Below are 22,374 nucleotides of genomic sequence, written 5' to 3'. Positions count from 1 at the left end.
TTATAAGGCTTTTCATGTGTGATCTTTAGAAAGCAGAGGCTGGAGAAATGCCAGCTACTGTTAATACTCTACCTTTTTTTCTCTCTTCCGTGTAGGCATGTGGGGTTTCCACGATCGGGATCTCATGCTTCGCAAATCCCTTTATACCTTAATGGACAAAGGTGTGGAAAGGGAAGCCCTGAAGCGGCGGTGGCGATGGCAGCAAACACAGCAGAACAAGGAGGTAAGCAACTCCTAGAGAGACAGCTATCTGTTACAGGGATGGGCTTGAAGCATTAGAGAAGAGGTTTTTATGTGGCGGAAGCTGCGATAGGCAGGGACTCCTTGCTGCACACTAGAGGCCTATAGAAGCTGCTGTGTGAAGGTGGTAACAGTGCTAATAACTGTTTCCTGATGCAGTCCCTCCTGTTTGCATCTGCGCTGTCTGGAGGTGACAGGATGTGACGACTGCATGTTTATTTTAGAGACAAGAATTGCATCTGACTGCTGTTAAGACCAAGAGAGATATGTCTCAGCCCCAAGCAGGGCACAGGCCACGTCACTAAGAAAGGGTATTCACACTTCCTTCACATTAAACGCCCATTAAGTTATGACACCAGCTCAAGACAGCAAGGTGGAAAATTACCAGATGTCCTTGCATAGCAATTGCAGCCCCTTCCTCTTAGGGATGGGGAGAGTTTCTGTTTCCATCTCTCACTGGGTGCTGCTTTATATACTATTTAGCTCTCAGATGGAGGGTGAGATTGTTATTTGAGCAGCTTAGAAGAGGGATCCTTCCTTGTTAAAACAGGATATTTAAATATCCAAATGGTCTTTGCACTGATGTTGAAATTCTGGGCCTTGGCACATCATTGATCTTCCTTGTCTGAGCTCTATCTCATGCCCGGGAAGCATGACTATCTTGTATGTCTTAAAGACCTTTTAAACACTGTACAAACAGGGCAGGCCAGTGCTGCTCCCTTCTGTGTTGGAAGATCTGTCTGGGTCTTGACCTGGCGTCTGACACAAGCATTTCAGAGTTCAGGGCAAGTTCCCACCAGAATTTGCTTGGATGCGTGAGTTACAATTCGAAAGGCAGGTCAAGCAAGCATGTAACATTCTTGAGGAGTGTAGTGTGAGAGAATAAACAGCTGTGGTGTCCTCCAAAGAGGCATGGCTTAATTTAAATGTACATGGAGGAACCAGATTGAATAACAAAGTGGCTTGGATGAGGGTGTGGAAAGCACTCTGTCCAAATTCGCAGATGGTACCAAATTAAGGGGTAAAGTTAACACACTAGAGGGTAGGGAACAAATCCAGGCGGATCTGGACAGATTGGAAAAGTGGGCAGAACAGAATAGGATGCAGTTCAACAAAGACAAGTGCAAAGTGCTGCACCTAGGGAGAAAGAATCACCAGCACACTTACAAGCTGGGGGATGACCTTCTTAGCAGCACAGCAGCAGAAAGGGATCTCGGAGTCATTGTTGACAACAAGATGAATGTGAGTCATCAGTGTGATGAAGCAATCGTAAAGCTAACCTCACTTTATCATGCATTAGCAAGTGCATGACGAACAGGTCCAGGGAGGTGAAACTTCCCCTCTATGCGGCATTGGTTAGGCTGCATTTGGAGTGCTGCGTCCAGTTCTGGGCGCTGTACTTCAAGAGGGATGTGGACAATCTTGAGAGGGTTCAGAGGAGGGCCACTCATATGGTTTAGGGGCCTGCAGGCAAAGTCTTACAAGGAAACATTGAGGGACCTGGATCTCTTCAGCCTCCGCAAGAGAAGGCTGAGAGGTGATCTTGTGGCCGCCTACAAATTCATCAGGGAGGAGCAGCATGGGATAGGAGATGCTCTGTTTACCAGAGCACCCCTTGGAGTAACTAGGAACAACGGCTACAAACTGACAGAGAGCAGATTTAGGTTGGGCATCAGGAAGAACTTCTTTATGGTAGGGGTTGCCAGGCTCTGGAATGGGCTCCCAAGGGAGGTGGTGCTCTCCCCTACCCTGGGGTCTTTGAAAGGGGGCTGGACATGCACCTGGCTGGGGTCATCGAACCCCACTGCTCTTTCCTGCCCAGGGCAGGGGGTCAGACTCGATGATCTACTTAGGTCCCTTCCGACCCAAACATCTATGAATTAATAAATATTAGATGATGCTGATGAATTGGCAGCTTGTGAATTGGGAGTCAGGTTGTCCAAGTTACTGTACTTCCAAGTTCTCTCCCCCTGGCAGAGACCCCTGGGGAGATGTGCATTGTACATGGGTTGTGCAGGGCTATGCAACATGATACTCCCCTTTCTTTCTGTACCCACTTAGATCGGGGTGACATAGTCCATGTTGGCAATAGCCCCATTCTTCTAGGTTACCACCTCACTGCTACTTCTCATGTCCTATCTGAGATTATTGATGACAGGTATTTAGCTGAATTTGCAGATTCATTAGAATCGCAAGGTAGCACCATGGGAAGTTCAGGGCACAGCATCTTTCCACACACCCACCAAGCCAGGCTTGGTATGTTGGAGTTCAGACTCAGGTTTAATAACATCTTTTGTGATCTTTTTGGTTGAGAGTGAGAGTTTCTGACACTTTACCTTTCCTTGCCCTTCTTCATGGGCATGTTAGTTGTTCACTGAGGATCTTATGGTAAGAGGATGGGGCATAATTTCTTATCATCCAGCTGTGAGTTACTGAAGCAAATACTTTTGTAAGGCTAGTTTTAGTCTACCAGAGGTGGCATGTGTGTCATGCTGTTGGCCAGTTCTTGACTTACCTCATCAGCTCCTCAGGGCAGAGATTGGACCTTTCTCTCATTTTATGCTTAGCCAAGATATAGCAGGATCATCCCAACGGAAATGGAGATGCATGATGTAATACGAGGTGGCAATAAGTGATCACAACCATCTCTCTACATCAGTGTGTCTGAAATGTGTATGAAATGTATGCGTGATGTGTAGACCGAAGCAAAAGCATATCTGAGAGTATAGGTAGTTTAATTAAGGTGCCAGGGGTGTAGGTTGTTGCCATGTTGGTCTAAGGACATAGGTAGACAAGGTTCTTTGGGTAAATCTGATATCTTTTATTAGACCAACTCAAATAGTTGGAAAAATTCTTCTTAGCAAGCTATCGGGCAAAGAAACTTGTCTGTTAATTAATGTGTAACATACAGAAGACTCAGTAACAGCTGAACATCTTCCCCTTTTTCACTTAAAAAATCTGTCTTTTCTATATTGTGCATCTTTTAATTTTTTTGGAAGGCTTAAAAGCCATGAAGGATGCAGACCTCATAGAGGCAGTTTTAGACAGTTTTTTTGCTGCTCAGTCAGGAGGGAAAATAAATTGCTTTCTAAAACAAAACCTAACTCTGCTAATCCAGTTATAATTTTCTGCTACTTTCTCAGTACGTTAGGCAGCGTTTGGGATCAAGATGCCTTTGGTGTAATTTCAGGTATTCAAACACTGCCTCCAGCAGATAGAAATGTGTTTTTTCTGATCGACGCAATCTGTTTCTAAGCCTAGATTCTGTCTTGGTCACTCTTTCCAGATCAGATCACTGCAGACTTGTTTATGTGGAAGGTATTGGCAGTCTTGGCTCTGTTCTGTAGAGAAGTTGATGCCAGGATGAATGGAACCAGTCGGCTCGTGGTAAACCCGTATTCTGTGCTTCTGTTTTTTCAGTCTGGTCTTGTTTACACAGAAGAGGAGTGGCAGAAGGAGTGGAATGAGCTAATCAAGCTTGCATCGAGCGAGCCCCGTATGCACTATGGTACAAACGGAAGCAACTGTGGAGGGTAAGTGGAAGACGGCTGTGAAAAGCCAGCAGGTGCCCCTGACAAGTTAGGTGGCTCACAGGCATAGCTCAGTAGCCTTTCATCTGAGGTGCCTTTGTGTCCAAGGTCTCCCAGGTCAAGAACAACATAATTCGGTGATCTCACTAATCAATACACAGTTTGTGGGTAATTGCTGAGGAGTGGGGCTATACTCAAGGTCCAAGATAGTCAGAGAGTCTACATGACTCACCCTGTAAATTATCTGGGGCAATGGGTCATCTTTTCCTTGTGTAAGTTGCCTAACGCCTGATCCTGGACTTTAGTGCCGCTGCAGCCAAATCTCTGTCTGCAGTCTGGATCCAGCTGCCAGTTTGTCTCTCTCCAACATGCTCCTATCATGGAAGAGTCTGAGCTCAGTGTTACATATTCTTCCTTCCTCATAAACCCAGACCCAAATTAACTACTCGATGCCTTCTTATGTTTGGACCGCTTGTCATCTGACTCTCAGCCAGATGGCAGAAACAGAAGTAAAAATAGCCAAATGCCAAGTTAACAATAAAGATGAAAGAAATTTAATCTCTGTATTTGTGTTCCTGAGGGATTAATATGTCCCTGCAGAGACTCCTGTGAAATCCTGGTTGGCTGTGTGTTTGCAGTAAGCATGGGGCATTAGAGAACACAGCTAAGATGTTATCTCTGGTTTAAAGGGAACATCCGTTGGCCTCAGTTTTGGGGCTTGGATTTAACCTTCTCTGCCTTCATCCTCAGTGGGGCTTCAGCTGAGCACTACAGCACCTCCAAGCTTTCATGTTCCATGTTCTTGCTATCTGTATCAAGGGCATGGATCAGCGATGCAACCCTTTCGACATGGTAACACAGTTAATTTAAGGGATTGGCTTTCTGCCTCCGTCTTGCTCTCTGTGAAATGGGTTGGTATTCACCAGTACACACCACTCTGAGAGCTTTAGGAGGAAACACTCTATAGAAATGCCAACTATTGGACAGTGGGCCATTTTTGTATAGATCTAGTCAGGATCCAGACCATCTCGAAGATCAACTAACAGCTTTTGCCCCCTCTCTGATTCCACTCTTCACATGAGCTATTTCTACTTGGGCCCATATATAGACTTTGTTCCTAGTCCGTTTTAAAGCTGATGATTAAATATGCAAGAAGCCAAGGGCTGATCACATTTCTCGTTGCTCGTTCCCAAGTGTTGAAAGCTCTGAGGAGCCGGTGTACGAGAGCCTGGAGGAGTTCCACGTCTTTGTCCTTGCTCACGTGCTGAAGAGGCCCATTGTGGTAGTGGCAGACACGATGCTGCGAGACTCCGGGGGAGAAGGTAGGTCCTGACAGTCCCGCAGCCCCCTTCACTCCACTGCAGAGGGGCTTTGCTTTGAGTACAGCTGAGTTTCCCAGCAGCTCTTTGAGCCTTAGTATTGTTCAGGAGCAGAGACGCATCACACTTCCTCTGGGTTGTAGCACTCTGGCTCAGGTCTTCAAACCCAATCCGGTTTTGGTTTGCATGGAAGCTGTGAGGTTTCATGCCACTAGACCCCTTCATAATACCAAGCTTCAAAGAAGGTACTGGGGCAGACTAGACTTGATGTTCTGTTTTCCAAATCCCGTGCCCCCACGCTCTCATATGCAGACAGGGGAAATTCCACTGCCTCCGAACATCATTTTCCACTAGCAGACTTCTGATTTCCTGTCAGAAGAGATGAATCAATTACCAACTGCACGCATTGCAAACAGTGCAGAAGAAAAGGAGGTGTGTATAGATAATAAGGTTTAATTCTGCAGCTGTGGGCCTCTAATTAAAAATAAAAGGTTGTGTCCATGTCTCCTACAAATGAGTTTAGGCTCATCACAGATTTACAGAAGTTTAGGGCTGGAAGGGACCTTGTGAGATCATTGGGTCTAGCCCCACCCTGCTCTCAAATGTAAACGGTCAAACAAGCTTGTTTCCTGGCTGAGTTTCCAGTAAGGACAGTTCTTTTATAGCCTTATATGAAAAAATAATGCTTCACAAATCCTTTTTCTCCAGCATTTGCTCCGATCCCCTTTGGTGGCATCTACCTGCCCCTAGAAGTTCCTGCCAACAGATGTCATCGATCACCACTGGTACTGGCTTATGATCAGGCCCATTTTTCTGCACTGGTGTCCATGGAGCAGAAGGAACCTACAAAAGACCAAGGTACATGTTAGAATCCAGCTGGTGAATTTTAAGTCACAAGGCAACTGGTATGAGATGCATTGGAAGTGCCAGTGATTACATATAACTTGGTGCCCCATGAGCTGCCATCAAAACAGACACCCTTCTTGGTAGTGTCAGCCAAGGGCTGAGACGGAGACTGAGCCCCTCTCTCTGCTGATGGTGATCCATCAGCATGGGAGTCCTAGACTGTGGCTGGCTCCTTCTGTTCCGCACCGCCTTTATCCACGTGCACACATCTTGCTCAGATGTCTGTTCTTCCATGCTCTGACCAAACTGTATCATTGCATCCCAGCTGTGATCCCACTGACGGACTCTGAACACAAGCTGCTGCCCGTGCACTTTGCTGTAGATCCAGGGAAGGACTGGGAATGGGGCAAAGATGACAACGACAACGTCAAACTCGCAAGGTGAGCTCTCAGCTGGGTAGCAAGAGCAGCCGCAGTTGGGCAGCTGATCAGTTTATCTTCACCTAATAACTAGGGCTGCTAATTTTAAGCATCGTGACTCATTTATGTTTGGTGTGAAGATCAATAGAGATGAAGCAGGTTTTTTCCTTGATTAGCTTATTCAAACCTACTGTGTGTGTCCTATTGGTGGATTGCAGCAGTTTATGTAGAAGCAGCTTTGGTACAGATTCACCCACTGAATAAATGGTGAGGGGTCACATTGTGCTAAGAGGGGATGGGGCATCTGTGAGATAACAGGGCTGGGAATGTGGTCCCCAAGCTTTCTCCCTAGCTTCAGTGCTGATTTGGGGCAAGACACGTAATATTTTCCATTCCGAGATCCAGCTTCATGTTATTGCCCCGGGAGTTAAAAAATACTTCCTGGATGGTAGCAACCAAATGTTGGTCTTATCCTTTTGTTTGTAAGACTGTAGGGGTACAAGATGTAGAGGGAGCTAAGATTTAAAGTATTTTATGTAGATACAGCTACAGAGGTATTACAGTGAGCAGTACATATTTTTCTCTTTCCTGTCACCTCTTGATCTACAACCTCATTGTGGGTGCAGTTGAAAACAACGTTTTTGACCTAATGGAAAATGTTGTGAAGACGGCTTTTGTTATAAACATCTTTGAGGCTTTTTTTTGATGAAAATCATTTTTCTTGGAAAAGAGAACACCATTTGCAGACAAGCTGTATTTAGATTCTTGTATGACATCTGCTTCTTCATTCTTTAGGGATCACATGTACAAACAACCTCAAATCTTTAATTCCTCCAGTAATCTTGTAACTCCAAACTAATGCAGAAAAATATCTTTGGAATTTGGCCACTGTGCTCACGTGGTAACATCGTATTTTAAATTTTCTGTGATTAAAAGGATCTCATGGGAGGGCCTTGGTGACCTTCTACAGTGCAGTCTTTGTGTCTGTACTGCCAGAAGATTAACTTGCCCTGATTATATTTTTATGGAGTTCCAGAACTTCAAATAGATTTATTTTTAAAGACGCTTCTCTAGGATAAATTTTAATCTTCCACACTTTTAATACCCAGTAAATTAGCCCAGTCAGGTGTTCTTAACATCTTCAGCCAGTTTAAAAAATGGGATCTTCTTGAATACCTGATGGCCTGGTATACCTGCTCATTAACTGTGCATTTTTATGCTTGATGTCATCTAGTGCCTAATGGTTCAGGATTTCACAGGTGACTTGTTATTTTCATAGGGATTTATACCCTGCCAAAAAAGAAAGCAACTCCCCCTCCTGTCTTGGCTGGACCATTACCATATATCAGTGTCGTCAGACTGTTGCATCACAGATGAGTAGATTTATCGTGGTGCCACTGCTGTTAAAGGGACACTGACCAAACAACAAAAAAATCAGTACTCAGCAGGTGCATGCAACAATTTCACTTTTCCAGCTTTAAATTACTCGATGTGATTGTGGCTTGTATTTAGCACTTCTTTTTGTCTTCTGGCATATTCTCTTTCTATGTTCACTTTACGTGATGTAGAATTTCTACATACTAAAAATCTCCAGATGTTTTTTAAAAACAAACTCCTTTTTGAAGAATGCAAAACCGCTCAAACCTTCTCAAATAATGGACCTTTATATTATTAAGAATAAAACGGTTTTGTTAATGTTTAGCTAGTTTCCCCTCCCCTGGTTCTTTTCTAGTTGCAGCAATGCTGCTGATGTGTTTGGCACGTCAAAATAATAGAAAATGAGGGTGGGAAGGGACCTCAGGGGTCACATCTAGTCTGACCCCCCTGCTCAAAGCAGGATCATCTGCAGCTACATCATCCCAGCCAAGGTTTTGTCCAGCCTATGTCTTAAAAACCTGCAAGGATGGAGACTCCATCACCTCTCTGAGTAACCTGTTCTAGTGCTTTGCTACCCTTCTTGTGAGAGAGTTTTTCCTAATATCTGACCTGAGCTTCCCTTGCTGCAACTTGTGACCATTGCTCCTTGTTCTGTCCTCTGCCAGAAGAATTCTAATTTAAACGGAAGGCAGACAAGGTTCCTTGGGTGAATTTGATATCTTTTATTAGACCAACCCAAATGGTTGGAGAATAGTTATTAAGCAAGCTTTCGGGTTCAAAAACCCTTTGTCAGGCTAAGGAAGCATTTTAAATGGAAATATTTTTTACAAAACAAAAACTAAATAAAACCATCTTGAGAAATTGCCTCCACACAACATATTTGAGGGGCTAAAATTAACCCAACTGTCCCTTTTACCGGTGACCTATAAGTTCAGTTCCACTTAAAAACAGGGTTTTGAGTCAGTTATTAGGTTAGACAGAAGCAAGCCTGTGTTAGCAGAAGAGAAAAGGCAATGACGTTGCTGGATGCAGAGTACTGCCATCACTGAAACGCTCTTGTGTGGTTTCTTTCCTGCCTTTCTCTAGTGTGGCGTTGTCATTGGAAGCTAAGCTTCACCTGCTGCACAGCTACATGAATGTGAAGTGGATCACCCTGTCCTGCGAAATGCAGGTAAAGAAACAAAATCCTCTATCCTTGGAGAGCTGGGGGAGGGGACGACTTGTGTCGCTTCCTTTCATGTTGGTTTCTATAGGCTCCTATTAGAAGGCACAGCTTTCATCAGCAAGATGAGGGAAATGGCACGCATCTGTACAGCGGGTTAGTAGGGCAGACTTCTGTTGCTTGAGCCCTCCATGTAAACACAAAGGACCATTAATGCGGCCTGCTACACAATGCCTTCTGGACCTGACAAATCTCAGTCTAACCCATACTCCACTGGACTCTTGGTTTACAGTCACCGGAGACTGACTCAGGATAGCAGAGAAGATGAGTCAGGCCCTTGGCAAAAAAAAAAAAGAGTTTAGCTGTTATTTTAAGGGCTCATTTGTAGCCTTCTGAATATTTCAGAAAGCTCCCTGCTGTCCCCCTGCCAAATCGTGGTAGCTGTCTTAACAGTTTAAATATGGTTTAAATTCTGCCAGGCTCATAGAAACTATCTCTCTCTCTCTCTTTTTTTTATTATTATTATTATTATTATTTAAAGGAAGTTGTAGCTCTGGTAATTTAGGACCTAGTCGTGCTTCCAAGTGCCTGTGCAAACTGCCAAGCTTCTGTTTGGATCCCTTCCAAGAACTGGAGTAGATGCCGCCAATGTATGCTCTGTGCAGACGGGCGCGAGTGACCCCGACTCAGTGCTCTCCTTTAAATATCCCTCCTGGCTTTCGCAGGTTGTTTACACTGGTTGGCCTGCCTGAATTTCAGCCTGTCGTGAAACACCCTGCCCCAGTACAAGCAAACGTCGCTCGTGAATCATTGTGGTACAGTGACCCCTAGTGAAATGGGCTGCAGCCCTCAGCTCCAGTAACTTTCTGGTGGCTTCTCAATTATAGTCTTGACAACAGAGCCTCAGTATTCATATGGCTGTTCTTCATCCCCCCTCTGCGTCCAGGGTGACCTTTCCTAGGCAGGCTATTAGTTGTGGCTATTTCCAGGAGGCATCTGGAGCTGGCTTCGGAGTTGTCTTGGAGTGGAAGTCCTTGAAAAACCATTAATTCCCTCCCTCTCCAGTAGAACAGCCCAGTAGTCACACTTACAATGTGAATGTACCTCTGGGGGCAAACGTGCAGGTACCCTCCAAACAAGGCATGTCACAGCCCTCCTGTCCAGTGGCTCAGATTTGACTGACTGGGTGGGGTTATGCAGGAAAGCTGTGCAACCTTGCAAAGCAGCACGCTCCTCTTCATCTCCTGACAGGGAGTTAGTTGTGTGCCTGTCACCTCTGGTTCAGCACCTGCACATCGTAGGAAGGGTGAGCAGGGCATCAGCAATGGGGGGAGGGTGTCAGAATCCCACCCCCCGCCCTGGGAGTTTTTGCCATGGCAGAGGCAGCTGTGCCCTGGGGTTGGGGGGCAAGTGGGATAAGTAGAATGAATGGTCCTCCCCCCACAATCCCTCAAACCCAGAGGCTTTGCCAGAGGAGGCATGGCCCCTGCATCCAGTAGCATATATGGTGGGGAGGGGAGCCCATGCTATGGGGCTGCTGCTACAGCAGCGGCAGCAGTATCAGCCACCTTCACTTTGCAGAGAACCTGGGTAGGTAAGACTTCCCACTCCCTGCCATGGTCAGAATCCCACCCACCATCACCCTGGGCGCTCAATAAGCTTGCTAGATCTTTTCCTACACATTGCTGAGCCAGCGGCCTTCTCATGCATTGTCTCTCCTCTTCAGGCACCCCTTGCCCAGCCCGAATCCCCCACGGCCTCTGCCGGCGATGATGCCCGTTCTGCCCCAGAATCAGGCGAGTCAGACAAAGAGTCGGTGTGCAGCAGCTCCACGAGCAATGGGGGCAGCAAGGGCAGCAAGGACAAGGAGAAAGAGAAGCCAAAGAAAGAGCGGGACAAGGAGAAGGACAAGAAGCGGGCGGACTCGGTGGCCAATAAACTCGGCAGCTTCGGCAAGACCTTGGGCAGCAAGCTCAAGAAGAACATGGGCGGCCTGATGCATGGCAAAGCCATCAAAGGTGGAGTGAGCAACGGGCAGGGTGATACCTTGGAAAAGAAGAAGAAAGGCTCTTTGAAGTCACGGAAGGGCAGCAAGGAGGAGTCCTCCCAAGGGGACTTGTCATCACCTGTAGAGAAGACCTGTCCGGGGAAAGCAGCCAGTGAGAAACAGACAGATGCCTGCAAATACAGTCAGGAGGTCAAGCTGAGCCTGAACATCCTGCGGGCTGCCATGCAAGGTGAGCGCAAATTCATCTTTGCTGGCCACCTCAAGACCAGCCACCGGCACCAATACCAGGAGGAGATGATCCAGAGGTACCTCCTGGACGCTGAGGAGCGGTTCACGGCAGAGCAAAAGCAAAAGGAGGCGGAGAAGAAGGCACTGGGCAGCAACGGGGCCTCCAAAAAGATGGAGCCCGACGGGGCAAATCCTCACAAGGGGGAGGACATGATGCTGAACCCGGCCTACTCCCAGCTGCCCCCCACGTACAGCCTCCAGGCCCCAGAGCTGGCCATGGGGGGAGCCAGGATGACAGCATTTCCTTCCAGTTACTCCGGGGTCTTCACCATTCCCAGGCCCTCTGTGGTGAGCAGCACGGACGGCTCCCACCCACCCAGCTATCAAGACGCCAGAAGGCAGGTAGCAGGGGGGTCCTGCAGCAGCCTCCCCGCGTACGCGACCTTACCCAGACATTGCACTCAGGGGCGGCCTCACCCGTACCAAACCAGCCCTTCCCACCTGGGGACGTTCTCCCCTACCGAGATGGACATACCCCTCAATTACCCCGTCGAGTGCGACAGCCCTCCCTGCGGCGCACCCCACAGCAACGGCTACAGGGAATACGTAGAGCAGGATAGCTTGCAGAAGGGAGCAGCCACGGACAAAAGCAGAGGCTGCGGGCTTTATGGCGTTCAACAGACCAAATGCAAGCAACCAAACTGCAGTTTTTATGGGCATCCGGAAACCGGGAATTTCTGTTCCTGCTGTTACCGAGAGGAGCTGAAACGCAAAGAAAGGGAACGAGAAGCACTAATACACCGGTTCTGAGGGCTTGGCCTCACGTTCACGTCTTGGACCCATGAAGTATGGGGAATGCAATAATAATTCTTTCCGTGCTCCTCTTTCTTCCTCCCTCTTGACCGGACGGGGGGTGGGAGGGGAGCGGCAAATGTGATTGTGCTATTGTGTGTATAGTGGCAGTCCATTTGAAAAGGAGGTGAGGGGGTGAAAAAAGAAAAAGAAAAGACAACCCTTCCTTCCCAGGAGACTGAAAGAGCAAGAGAGATGCTATCAAACAGGCTTCTTCTGGTGAAAGGGGAGCTAAGATAGCAGCCCCTGTAGGGCTCCCCCCGTGGGGAGAGACACCAGGTTCTTACCTGATCAAATAAACCAGACCAAAGCTTTCGAGTTAAGGCGCGTGGAGAGTTATCCTGCCTGGGGTCCTATTCTGTTGGATTCCAACTTAACCTAATTTAAAACAGCTTCTTTTTTTTTTTTTCTTTCTCTTTCTTCTCCAGCAGAGTTAGCAAAAAAACCACAAAAAACAGCCCAGCAATTTCAGTTTAAATCATGGACCTTTTTATTAAGAGATTTTAACACTGGTTTTATTTTTAGTCTTTGCTGGTACTAAGAGGAATTTCAAGTTGGAAATGGACTAGTTTTCCTGCTCCCTTTAACTTCCTGGGGTCCTGCCAAGCCCCAATCTTCTAGATCGCTCTCACTGGATGTCTTCTGAGCATACCTCCTAGCAGCAGGGTCAGGGCTGTACTCTTCAGATGGGCTTGACTATATTTTTAAGATTTTATTTTTAAACTTTTTTTGAGGGGAGGGGTTTTGGAGGGAGGGTGTCAGGGGAGGGGCAGGGGAAGCAATCTTGGGTGTGTGGGTTTTCTTACAGAAGTACTGTGCATAGCCGTTCTGTCAGTGATACAGTCAAACCGACTTACTAAGAATCAGCCCAGAAATTGGGTCAGTGCCTCCATCAGCAATAACCATTGGTGTGGAGAAGCAGAAGAGACCGGCCAAGCGCCCTGCAGCGTTGGAAACGACAGCCCTCTCCCGGCTTGCTGCTAGCTTCAGAAGTGTGTGTGTGTGTGTGTATGTAGATAGACAGACGCAGACAGACAACCAGGTACACGGATACGCATACACATACAAACACACACACGCAGATGTGCACGCGCAGTTTCGTACTTGATCAAGTTACTTCCAGACTACCTCTGTTTTGTCTAATATGATGAACTTGGCTCCAGTTCTCTGAACCCAGTGCTGACTTTGAAACGATGGGTAACAAAAATATTTTTGATCACGGGTCTGAAGGCCACACTTCAAAAAACAACCAAACCACCCCAAAACAAACCCCCTAATTGTTACATAAGTTAAACACACTTTGTGGTCTACAATTTTTCCTTCCTTCTTCCCCTTCCCAATCTCTGCAGCAAGAGCCTGGACAAACAAGAATCATATTTAAAGGAAGTGTTTGTGGTGGACCTAACTTTGCACAGGTTTTTTCTTTTATTTGTTTTAACCATCTATCCCAGGCTAGAATGCTCCATCCTTCCAGGCTTTTATGGAGCACTGCAAAACCATTCTCCATGTGAAAGTTAAATACGGAAATGGTCCTGGACAATGCAAAATGCAACGTTCCCTTTGTTGCTCTTCAGAGAAGTGACTATGCAAGGAGATGCCATTTGAAGCCTGCCTGCTTTTCACTGAGCAGGTGAAAGTGTACTTACACTGGAACATCTCCTAGAGCCTTTTTTTCACTAAAATGCTAGATCTTTATCCGAACACCCACGTTTTACCAGTTTAACGTAAGGGTGTTTTTAAAACATGGTCTTGTCCGCAAGAGAAAGCGGCATGGGTTTATCTAAAGGTGGGTTTGAACCATGAGGTGCTCTTCTTAGACTAAACTCAGCCGGAACAAACGGCAACTCTGGGTTTGTCATGGCTTGGCTAAATTGAAGTGTTAAGCAGGTGTGTATCTTCTTTGCATTGAAAAGGCCTTAGCTCACATGGTGCTAAACCCCTTTTAGACATCCTGATTTGGGTTTGAAAGCCACGTTTCAGTTGAGTTTTCACCTCTTTCCTTCTCAGCTTTGGCTGCACGGATACAGGCCAGCTGCCTGTTGGGTTCAGGGGTGTTGTGTCAGCCTGCCTCATTTAACTGCATTGATTTAAGCTGCGCCTTTCATTGAACCAGTGCTGTTTTCCATGCAGATAAACCCTGCAGCCCCTTTGCGCATCCACGGCTGCCTGGAAGTCTGATAAACCATCACTCAGCCCCATATTGTGGGCCCTTTCTGCTGCCAAAGCACTGTCCTGCAACTTCGGTGCAGTTGGAGAATGTTTCACCTGAGTATCATCTTTTTTCCTTTCCCGGATCCAAAACAGCAGCTCTGCATTGCAGAGGATGACATTTTTTAAGCTCCCGCTCAAGTGATGGGAGTGAAGGGACTGTATTTGGCAGGGCCTGTCTTCACCTGGTCGTGAGTAGGAGAAAGGCGAGATTGATGTATTTCCAAAGGGGATTTACCTCCATTTCTGGCTTGCTCCAACCCACCATCACCATTTGTTCCATTTGGACCAAACCGATAACAAGCGAAAGCCCATGCTCCTACTTTTAGCCCCCACAAGCAAGGTAGTAACATGCTCCTGTCCTGATGGCATCAGCCTGGGCTTTCACTAGAGCGCAGTGATTTTTTGACTGCGGAGCTGAAGCATCAGAAGCACTTTCTACATGTCAGGCCCCTTTTTAAGGTGTCTTAAAAGGACCCCCAGAAGGCGAGACCCATATTCACAGCCCGCTGCTGACAATCTCGGTGGTAAAACGTGAAGCTAGACCAAGCAGTTAATTTTTTAAAGCATCTTCATTCGTCTTGGAGACTGGCAGCAAGCTGTACGCACAACACTTGTTCAGAGCCACCCTGACCATAGCTGGGAGGATGCTAGCTACAGATACTAAATAGGTCAACTCTTCCAAGCAAAATCCATTTCTCTCTTGTGTGCCAGCAAAATTGTCACTGCTCTGTTATTTTTTTATTCTATTTTTTCTTTTAAAGGGAGCTCTCTTGGGTGCTTCACGCTGTCCGCTGACAATGATCTTATTAACGACGTTTGACTGTATTGTCAACCCTTCCCAGGCCTGTTTGAATCCAGATTGCTATCCTGTGGTGTGAATGTAAAACCTGTACATAGTTGATAGGAGTCTGAACGAGTGAGAGAGAAACACGTACGGTCAGACTGCTGCATGCCAGGACCCAATTGCTTTTAAAGTTGGGTGAAGGGGGCAATGGACATTTGAGGAGGTGAAAGGCGCGTTGTTTTCTGGTTCAACCCAGACAAGAGATTTCTTTAGGGTCTTAACCTTGCGGTTGGCTTCTGGCATTGGCTCGTCTGGCCCTTTTTTATTATAATTACTATTGCGGTTACGTCTAGTTCATAGCTTTTTTAATCAAAAAGAAAAAAAATTGAACTTCAGACAAAATTAAGTTTCCACTAAAAGAAAAAAAGATATTTGAAGAGTATTTTTTCTATAAAGGACAGAATTTCAGCTATTACCCTGAGCACACCCGTTTCCAAAGCCTGCCCGCCTTAAACTACGTCATAATTAATTGACTAGCAAGAAAATTGATTGAATTTTTCTGTAGAACTGCTAAGGATTTTTTCAGGTCATTTTTGTTTCCTTTATGGTGAAACTTTTTAGGGGGGGGGGAAAAAAGGGGGAACTATGAAATGCAAATTCTATTTATTGAAAGAATATTAACCATCCGCTTTCCTTCTTTTGTACACATCCTTAAATCCATCGCCCATGCAGCATGAAGATGGCTGTTGTGAGGTTAAATATTTTACGGTACCTATTTTTTTAAAAGTGGGGGTGGGGAGAGGGGAAACACAGGGGAGTGGGTTGGGAGGGAAAATGACAAAACAAATCAAGCAATTTCTGCTCTGACGCACCTTTCATTTAAAGTGAGCACCAAATGCTCCACTTTTGTATGCGTGTGGAGGGGGAAACCATGCAGTAAGGCGAGTTTCTGTGTCCAGGTCAGTGCATATCTCACACAGAAGCCAGCGAAGAGGATGCCGAGGCACAAGACACATGGCAGACTCCCCGAGGACTAGCCTCAGAGACAGAAAAAGGGCACTGGATCCTGCTGTCTTCATATAAGTGCACTTAGGGGTGCAGTTGCAAGAACTGTTGCTTGCCATTAGGACCGGGGTTTCCTGTGCAGCCTCCTTTAATTCTGCACCATCCTGGCTTTGGAAAGCTACATTAGAGAGTTTTAAAAACTATTAGAAGTTAAAATATTTTAATGAACCATTAACAAGCATGTCATCGTGCTGCCCTCTGCCCCCGGGTGACCCTCTGGCTTTGGGGCAGAGGAAGCACGGTTGAGGCTAGAAGGCTCGCTGTTGTATTTCACCTACTAGACTTGATTTCTGCCAAAACTCAGATGTAGTATTTGCTTTTTATAAGAGTGACTTTTAAAGCCACGGGTGATCTTAGCAGGCCTGTCGAGTCTCCATAGGAAGGTTTACCACGTCTCTGCTTTTCACTAGTGACATGAGAAGTGACCTGAATTAATTCTTCAATTGTTTATTGACAAAAAAAAACCCTTTTTTTTTTTAATTTAAATATTGGGTTGGCAACTTTTTTACTCATAGTTTAAATGCACTGCTGTAATGAACACTAGGTGGCGCTTCGTGATCAGTCTTATTACACCGTATATTTTCAGTTATGCTACCATAGATTTCACTGACCAATAAAAAAGGAAAAAAAGAAAAAAAGTTCAACTAATAACCGTGGAGTAGCAGGTGTGACTTTTCTTCCGCTTCCTACTGAAATGAGAGATCTGGGATTTGTGTGTGCATGGCCCTGGCGCACATACTGTGCAATTCACTGGTTAATCGCACCATGAATTGAGACTGGCCACACCTGCAAAGATGCCACCAGTGAATTGCATGAGAATTACTTTGTGGTTTTAGCCAATCTGCAGGTGTGGCCGGTCTCCACTTATTGCGTGATTAGCCAGTGAATTGCATGAAAATTACTTGGTATCCAGGTTGTAGACTTACTGGTATAGAGGCAAAAGCAATCAGGACTTGTGGTAGAGGTGGTATCTTTTATTAGAGCAACTACATTTTTGCAAAAAAAAAAAAAAAAATCTTTAATTTTTTAAAATAAGAATTACTCTGCACTTGTTAATCGCGCAATAGGTTGAGACCGGTCCTGTACCTGCAAAGGAACTGTCACCCCATAAAAATGTCTCTCCAGCTACAAAAAGAGCCAGCCCGCTAGAAATGTAGTGCTTGAAAATTTGTAACAACTCTACAGCTGGTTTCTGTCCAGCTTCAACTTAAACACATAACGGGGCTGTGTGTGTCAATAGCATGTGTGAGATCTGATTTATTTTTGTATACAAGTAGTCTCTAAAGGCTTCAGGTTATTCTGTATCAGGTACAAACGTCTAATAAAGACGGTCTTAGCCATCCACCACTCCGGCATTGCAAGCCGCCAAGTGTTTTTAGTATGGTGCTGTAGCGCATCCCCTTAGGCCAGCGCAGTGTGGCATGAAGGTAAGATGGGCAGAAAACCAAATGCTGGTCTCGGGGGAGTTTCTCCATTGATCTCCTGGAAGCCCAGGGTCGCCCAGTGTATTGCGTGCATGTATAATTCTCCTTTCCAGAGCTACATTAGCTGCAAAGAGCCATCACACTCTGTTTGCAGCTTGGGAATTTCAGCAGGGCTTGAGAGAGGTCAGTGCCCAAACCCCATTGGCTAGCAAAGGGATTTGGAGACCTAACATTCTTGAGGATGGGAATTTCCTCCTGAATAAACCTTTACACCATCAATTCTTGTGACCTAGAGGAAAAATTCAGCTCCATAGTGAGATCCTTGCCCTTCGTGGAAGAGACTCTGATTTCCACAGTAACCAGTCTTACCCCCGGATTTTTCTTAAGTTCATGATCTCCAGCTATTGGCTTTTTCTTAAGCATCTGCTTTAATCTCCTATTTCCTCCTAGTTGGCCCTTGGTACCACCGGACTCTGCTCTACTTCCCAGTGCCTTGGATTTAGGTAACAAATTTCAGTCTTATTACAAGGTTTAGCAGGAAAGCTTCCAGGCTGGCTACACACATCCTTTCATGCGCTTGTTAAGACGCCCTTTAAATTCATAGATATTCTTCTCCCGAAGCATCAGAAACCACCCACAGCAGCGTTTCGCCACCATGTCCAGGAAGCAAGCGAAGCAGATCTTTGTCTGGTACAGAAGCAGGCGGTGTAAACTCAGAAGGACAGAGAGCAGCCATCTGATGATGTCCGCGATCAAATAAAAGACCCATGTCCCAATTCAGCTGAGGGTTTCAGCAGCTGCTTGAAGGCTTTGCACAGCTGAACCAGGAATGAATGCTGCTGGCTCTGCTCTGCCATAGTGATTGCTGCCTTCAAGCAGGCTTTCAAAGAGCTCATTTTTTCCATTGATTTCCATGAGCATCAACTCAGGCCTGTAATTGTCGGTGGCCAAAACAAATGGCCTCTCAGGTTGACTGAGTTCCCTCTTGCAAAGGTTTGCTGGAAAATCCATGCATCTTCCTATTTTAGCGTTATTCGTGGCAGAGAGTGGTTGGCCGTTGCTGGAATTGAACTGACTCCCGACTTGGACTCAACCCCGCTGTTGTCCACTGCAGTAAATTAGAAATGTGGAGCCTGGATCCTGATGCCAAGACTGATGAAGTCCTCCCTCTCCCTTTGGATGTCTGCGGCCAGCACAATGGCTATTCCAGTCCCTGAGCAGAAACAGCCCACATCTGGTTATCAGTCAGCCCCTTCTCTCTTGCTCCGTGTTGCCGCCACAACCTACGAGTGGTCTGACGTTGCTTATTTTAATGACTAGATTAGATCGGTGTCAAGCAAGCTGCTATTTCCTTTCAGTCTCTTGTGCCCTGATTCTAGATCAGCTTCTGGAGACCCCGTGCATTCATACCCCATGCACTCATCCTTCATCTGCTGGCTGCCCAGGATGGTCCAGGGAGCCTGAGACCACTCTAAAGCCTCAAGTGATGGACAATGGCACCTTCCTGGTGGCTTGGGAAAAGGCTTGCCAGGAAGCCTTTCATTGTCAGCTCTTTTTGCTGCATTTGAGTAGTGCAAAGTGCTCCTGTCACCCTCCTCTGTGCTGCCTTTTAGATCCTGGCTGTGCTCCCAACCTTGCTAGCTCAGCAGGCGCACATTTGAGCTGGATAACTGAATCCCGACCCCGAATCGTCCTCTGCTTTTTGTTTTCCCCACCTCCAGAGGCCAATCCTGCAGAGGAGGAAATGCCACTGCAAGTGGAGCTGGCGGCTCATTGAGCCGTGCTGGCTTCCTATCATTGCATTCTCTGGGCCTGAGTCCTCCAGCAAAGGGCGGACCTGCTCTCTGGCTGGCCAACTCTTCTGGAAGTGTCCGATGCAGTTCGCGCCCTGCTGAGGTATGCTGGCTATTCCTCCCAGCAAGTGGCGGGATCAATTTTTAGCATCGCTTCTCATCGACCATGCATGCCAGAGAGATTTACCTTCCACCTCTGAGCGGCTGTTTGCAACTGGAATCCTCTGACGTGATACCCACCCTCCCCCCCCGGCTTCCAGCTGCTAATATCTGTGTGCAGCTATTTGAGCCTAAGAAGATTAAAAAGCTCCAGTTGCATCCTTTTTCACAAGCTAATTATGGTTTCTTCCCTTCCCCCCCCCCCAGCACAAACTTCCCTCTTTTTTTTTTTAAGCATCTTTTTGAGGGTTTGATTTCAAGGAAGGAAATCTACCCAGCTCGAGTGCCTCTTCTCAGAGAGCCAGCTGGTAGCGACTGCAAAGCAAGTGGCGCGGCTTTTTTCCATTGTCGCGGCCTGCATAAGCGTGAACCATGCCCCGCTCCCCCGCAGGATAAGAAGAATGCTGTAGAGTCTGCAGAAATCCAACTCGGGTTGAAACCGCAGCATCTTGTTGGCTGCGGTTAAAAAGGATGCCTGCTCTGTCGCTGCTTTTTCCGTTACAGCTCTCCCTTCCCTGCCCCCACTTTGCGCAGAACTGCTAACCCCAGAGCAGCCGAGTCCTTCTCATCTGAATTTAGGCCATAGTCAAGTCCCCAGGGTAGGGCAGGTGTGTCCCCCCCCTCGCCCCTCCATGCTACAGCCAGATCTCCAGGGCATCCAGCATTGCAGGTGCTAAGCACAGAGCCAAAGGCAGGGAAGACGGCCTTGCTAGCCCCATCTTATAGGGGTAATAGCGTCTAGTGGCCAGAGCCTTAGGACACCTGGGTTCTCCAGCTTAGCACCCAGCTCCGCCACCAACCTGCTGCATGGCCTTGGGCACATCTCCCCAGCTCACTTTCCAGTCTGTGCGCAGAGGGGGTTTGATGTCCCAGCTCAGCCCATCCATCATCGTCCCTTCAGGGGTGCCCAGTCCCTCTCGGAGGGCATATGGCGAAGTTCCAGGGGAAACTAGGAACCCGGCCTGGGCTGGGGCAGAGTGAATGATTTTTTTACACCTATTCCTATGAATTCAGGGACTTCTTTGCTGCAGGGATAGCAAAGTCTAGATCTTAACTAACTGAAGACGGTGAATAAGTCTGCCCAGCTTGGCCATGAAATGTATTGTCCTGTTAGCCATCAGGGATGCTAGGGGAAGGTAGAAATCCTTTATGCTAAAGAGCAGAAGGCCCTTGATCGCGCTCCTAGGACAGGCTGGGTCCTGCTACTGAAATTGCATCACTCCCTTTCTCTTCTCCCTGCCCCTCTCCCCCTCCCCAGCCTTGCTCTCTGGGCTACAGAGCACATGAGCAGTTTGGGGCAGTGCCTGGTGCAGCACAGGCATAAGACGAGGTGGATGAGCCAATCTCACAGGGCAAGTGCAATGCTCCAATTGAAGCCAATGTGGTTCTCTGCTGGGAACAGGTCCTGAGTTGGGGGTTGCACTTGTCCCTGGGCTCTGGGCCACCCAAAAGCGCATGGCTGTGGGCACCCCAGGGCTGATTCGGGTCACGGGTGTGGAGGAATGCAGCTGTTTGAGACCAGGAGGAAATTCCTTCCCTCTTCCTTGTGTGGAGCCAGAGCCCCCATGATCCCCATCCGCCAGGAGGGCACAGACCCAAATCCCAGCACCAGGAGGGGACTGGCAGTTGCTCCTGGCTCCATCCTGGATCGGAGGAAGGTGTCGGAGGCTCTGGCCTCAGGGCTTTATGCAGGGGGCAACACCATGCTAGGGCTGGGGACTGAGACATGTAGGCTGGTGTCATGCTGCGAGGGGCCTGGTTTGGGTCCTTTGGGTGGGTCAAGTGGAGCCTCTAGAAATCCTGACCCTTGCAAAGATGAAGGGAGTTGCCCAAGGCCCCAGGAGCTGGTGGTAGCAGATGTGGGACTGGAGCCCCACCCGCCCATAATCTCTCCAAGCTGGTGCGGTGCAAAGCACCACTGCTGGACCCTATCTAGGCCCTGCGGTGCCTTGCGCATGGCAGAGCCGTTGGAGCAGAGGATCTGCCTGCCAGGACGGCTGGGTTCCCACCCATTCACTAAGATGATCAAAGGCCTCCTGGGTCATTTCCTAGGAGCACTTGAAGGGTTAATCCCCGCAGATGGCACTGTGCCCCAGCCGCCTGGCACCCATCTGCTTTGGCTGTCCTATCCAGCCCATCTTCCCCAGGGCCTCCCCCCAGGTTTGTTGCTCATCAGCGGAGGCCGCGTGGCCTGGCCTCGGCCCCTGGCAACCGGTCTGGCAGAGCTGGGCAGGAGCCACTGGGAACTCGCTGTGCCGGCGCTTCCTGCCGTGGCGAGCACACGGGGCCTCGCACAATGAGGTCTTTATTGGAGTCCCTTGCCTGCTGGCAGGGAGCAGGACGCCTGCGTTCCCTCCCCTGCTTGTGCCTCGATGCCCTTGCCCTGCTCCCAGCTCCATCCCCGCGCACCTAAAGGCATTGGTTTCCTTCTATCTCCCCCTTAGAGAATGGGCCCCTTGCCCTGTGTTTGTACAGCCCCTGGCGCAGCCGGGCCTGGGGCTCTGTCTTCCCTTTGACAGCTTTGGGTGCAGCCAAGGGCAGGGAGCAACGGAGCCCCGCAGCACGGGGAAAACTCCCCCGGGAACCTCCACGCTGCTATTTGATGGCTCCGTGTTTGCTATTTATAGTGCTGTGGTTCAACCTCCGGGGCTGGGGCTGGTTCTCCAGGACCGCCAACAGACCTTGGGCTGAGCTGGGCCCTGCTCAGCACCCCTGTTGCAGGCTGGCACTGGGGGCCATGTGTTCTTGGCAGGCTCCGCGGGGAGCAGGGCAGGGCTGCCCCCACCCAGCGAGCTCCTCCATGGCGGGGATCAGCCCAAGCCAGCCGGGCCTGTCTGGACAAGCTGGGCTTGCGCCTCTGGCTGCAGTAAGGACCTGCCATGTGTCCCTTCCCCCTCTCCAGTGAAGGTCTCCTGCAGAGCGTTTGTACAGCTCTGAGCGCACCAGGCGGGGGGCTC

At 48.0% G+C, this 22,374-nt stretch overlaps 1 protein-coding gene across 1 annotated transcript in view; it reads left to right on the top strand.

Moving 5' to 3' along the window:
• Positions 1-17,388, top strand: part of OTUD7B (OTU deubiquitinase 7B) — a 59,630-nt gene extending 42,242 nt beyond the window's left edge. Inside the window, exons 6-12 of the mRNA XM_059718609.1 lie at positions 96-223; positions 3,661-3,773; positions 4,965-5,092; positions 5,798-5,947; positions 6,261-6,375; positions 8,818-8,902; positions 10,620-17,388. Coding sequence (XP_059574592.1) covers positions 96-223; positions 3,661-3,773; positions 4,965-5,092; positions 5,798-5,947; positions 6,261-6,375; positions 8,818-8,902; positions 10,620-11,939 — 2,039 coding nt within the window. The 3' untranslated portion in view covers positions 11,940-17,388. The remainder of the gene's footprint in view (positions 1-95; positions 224-3,660; positions 3,774-4,964; positions 5,093-5,797; positions 5,948-6,260; positions 6,376-8,817; positions 8,903-10,619) is intronic.
• The last annotated feature ends 4,986 nt before the right edge of the window (positions 17,389-22,374 follow it).

Source organism: Alligator mississippiensis, chromosome 15, assembly GCF_030867095.1.
Source record: "Alligator mississippiensis isolate rAllMis1 chromosome 15, rAllMis1, whole genome shotgun sequence".
Taxonomy (NCBI): Eukaryota; Metazoa; Chordata; order Crocodylia; family Alligatoridae; genus Alligator; species Alligator mississippiensis.
The sequence above is the reverse complement of the archived record's forward strand: the minus strand, read 5'-3'. Positions and strand labels throughout refer to the sequence as shown.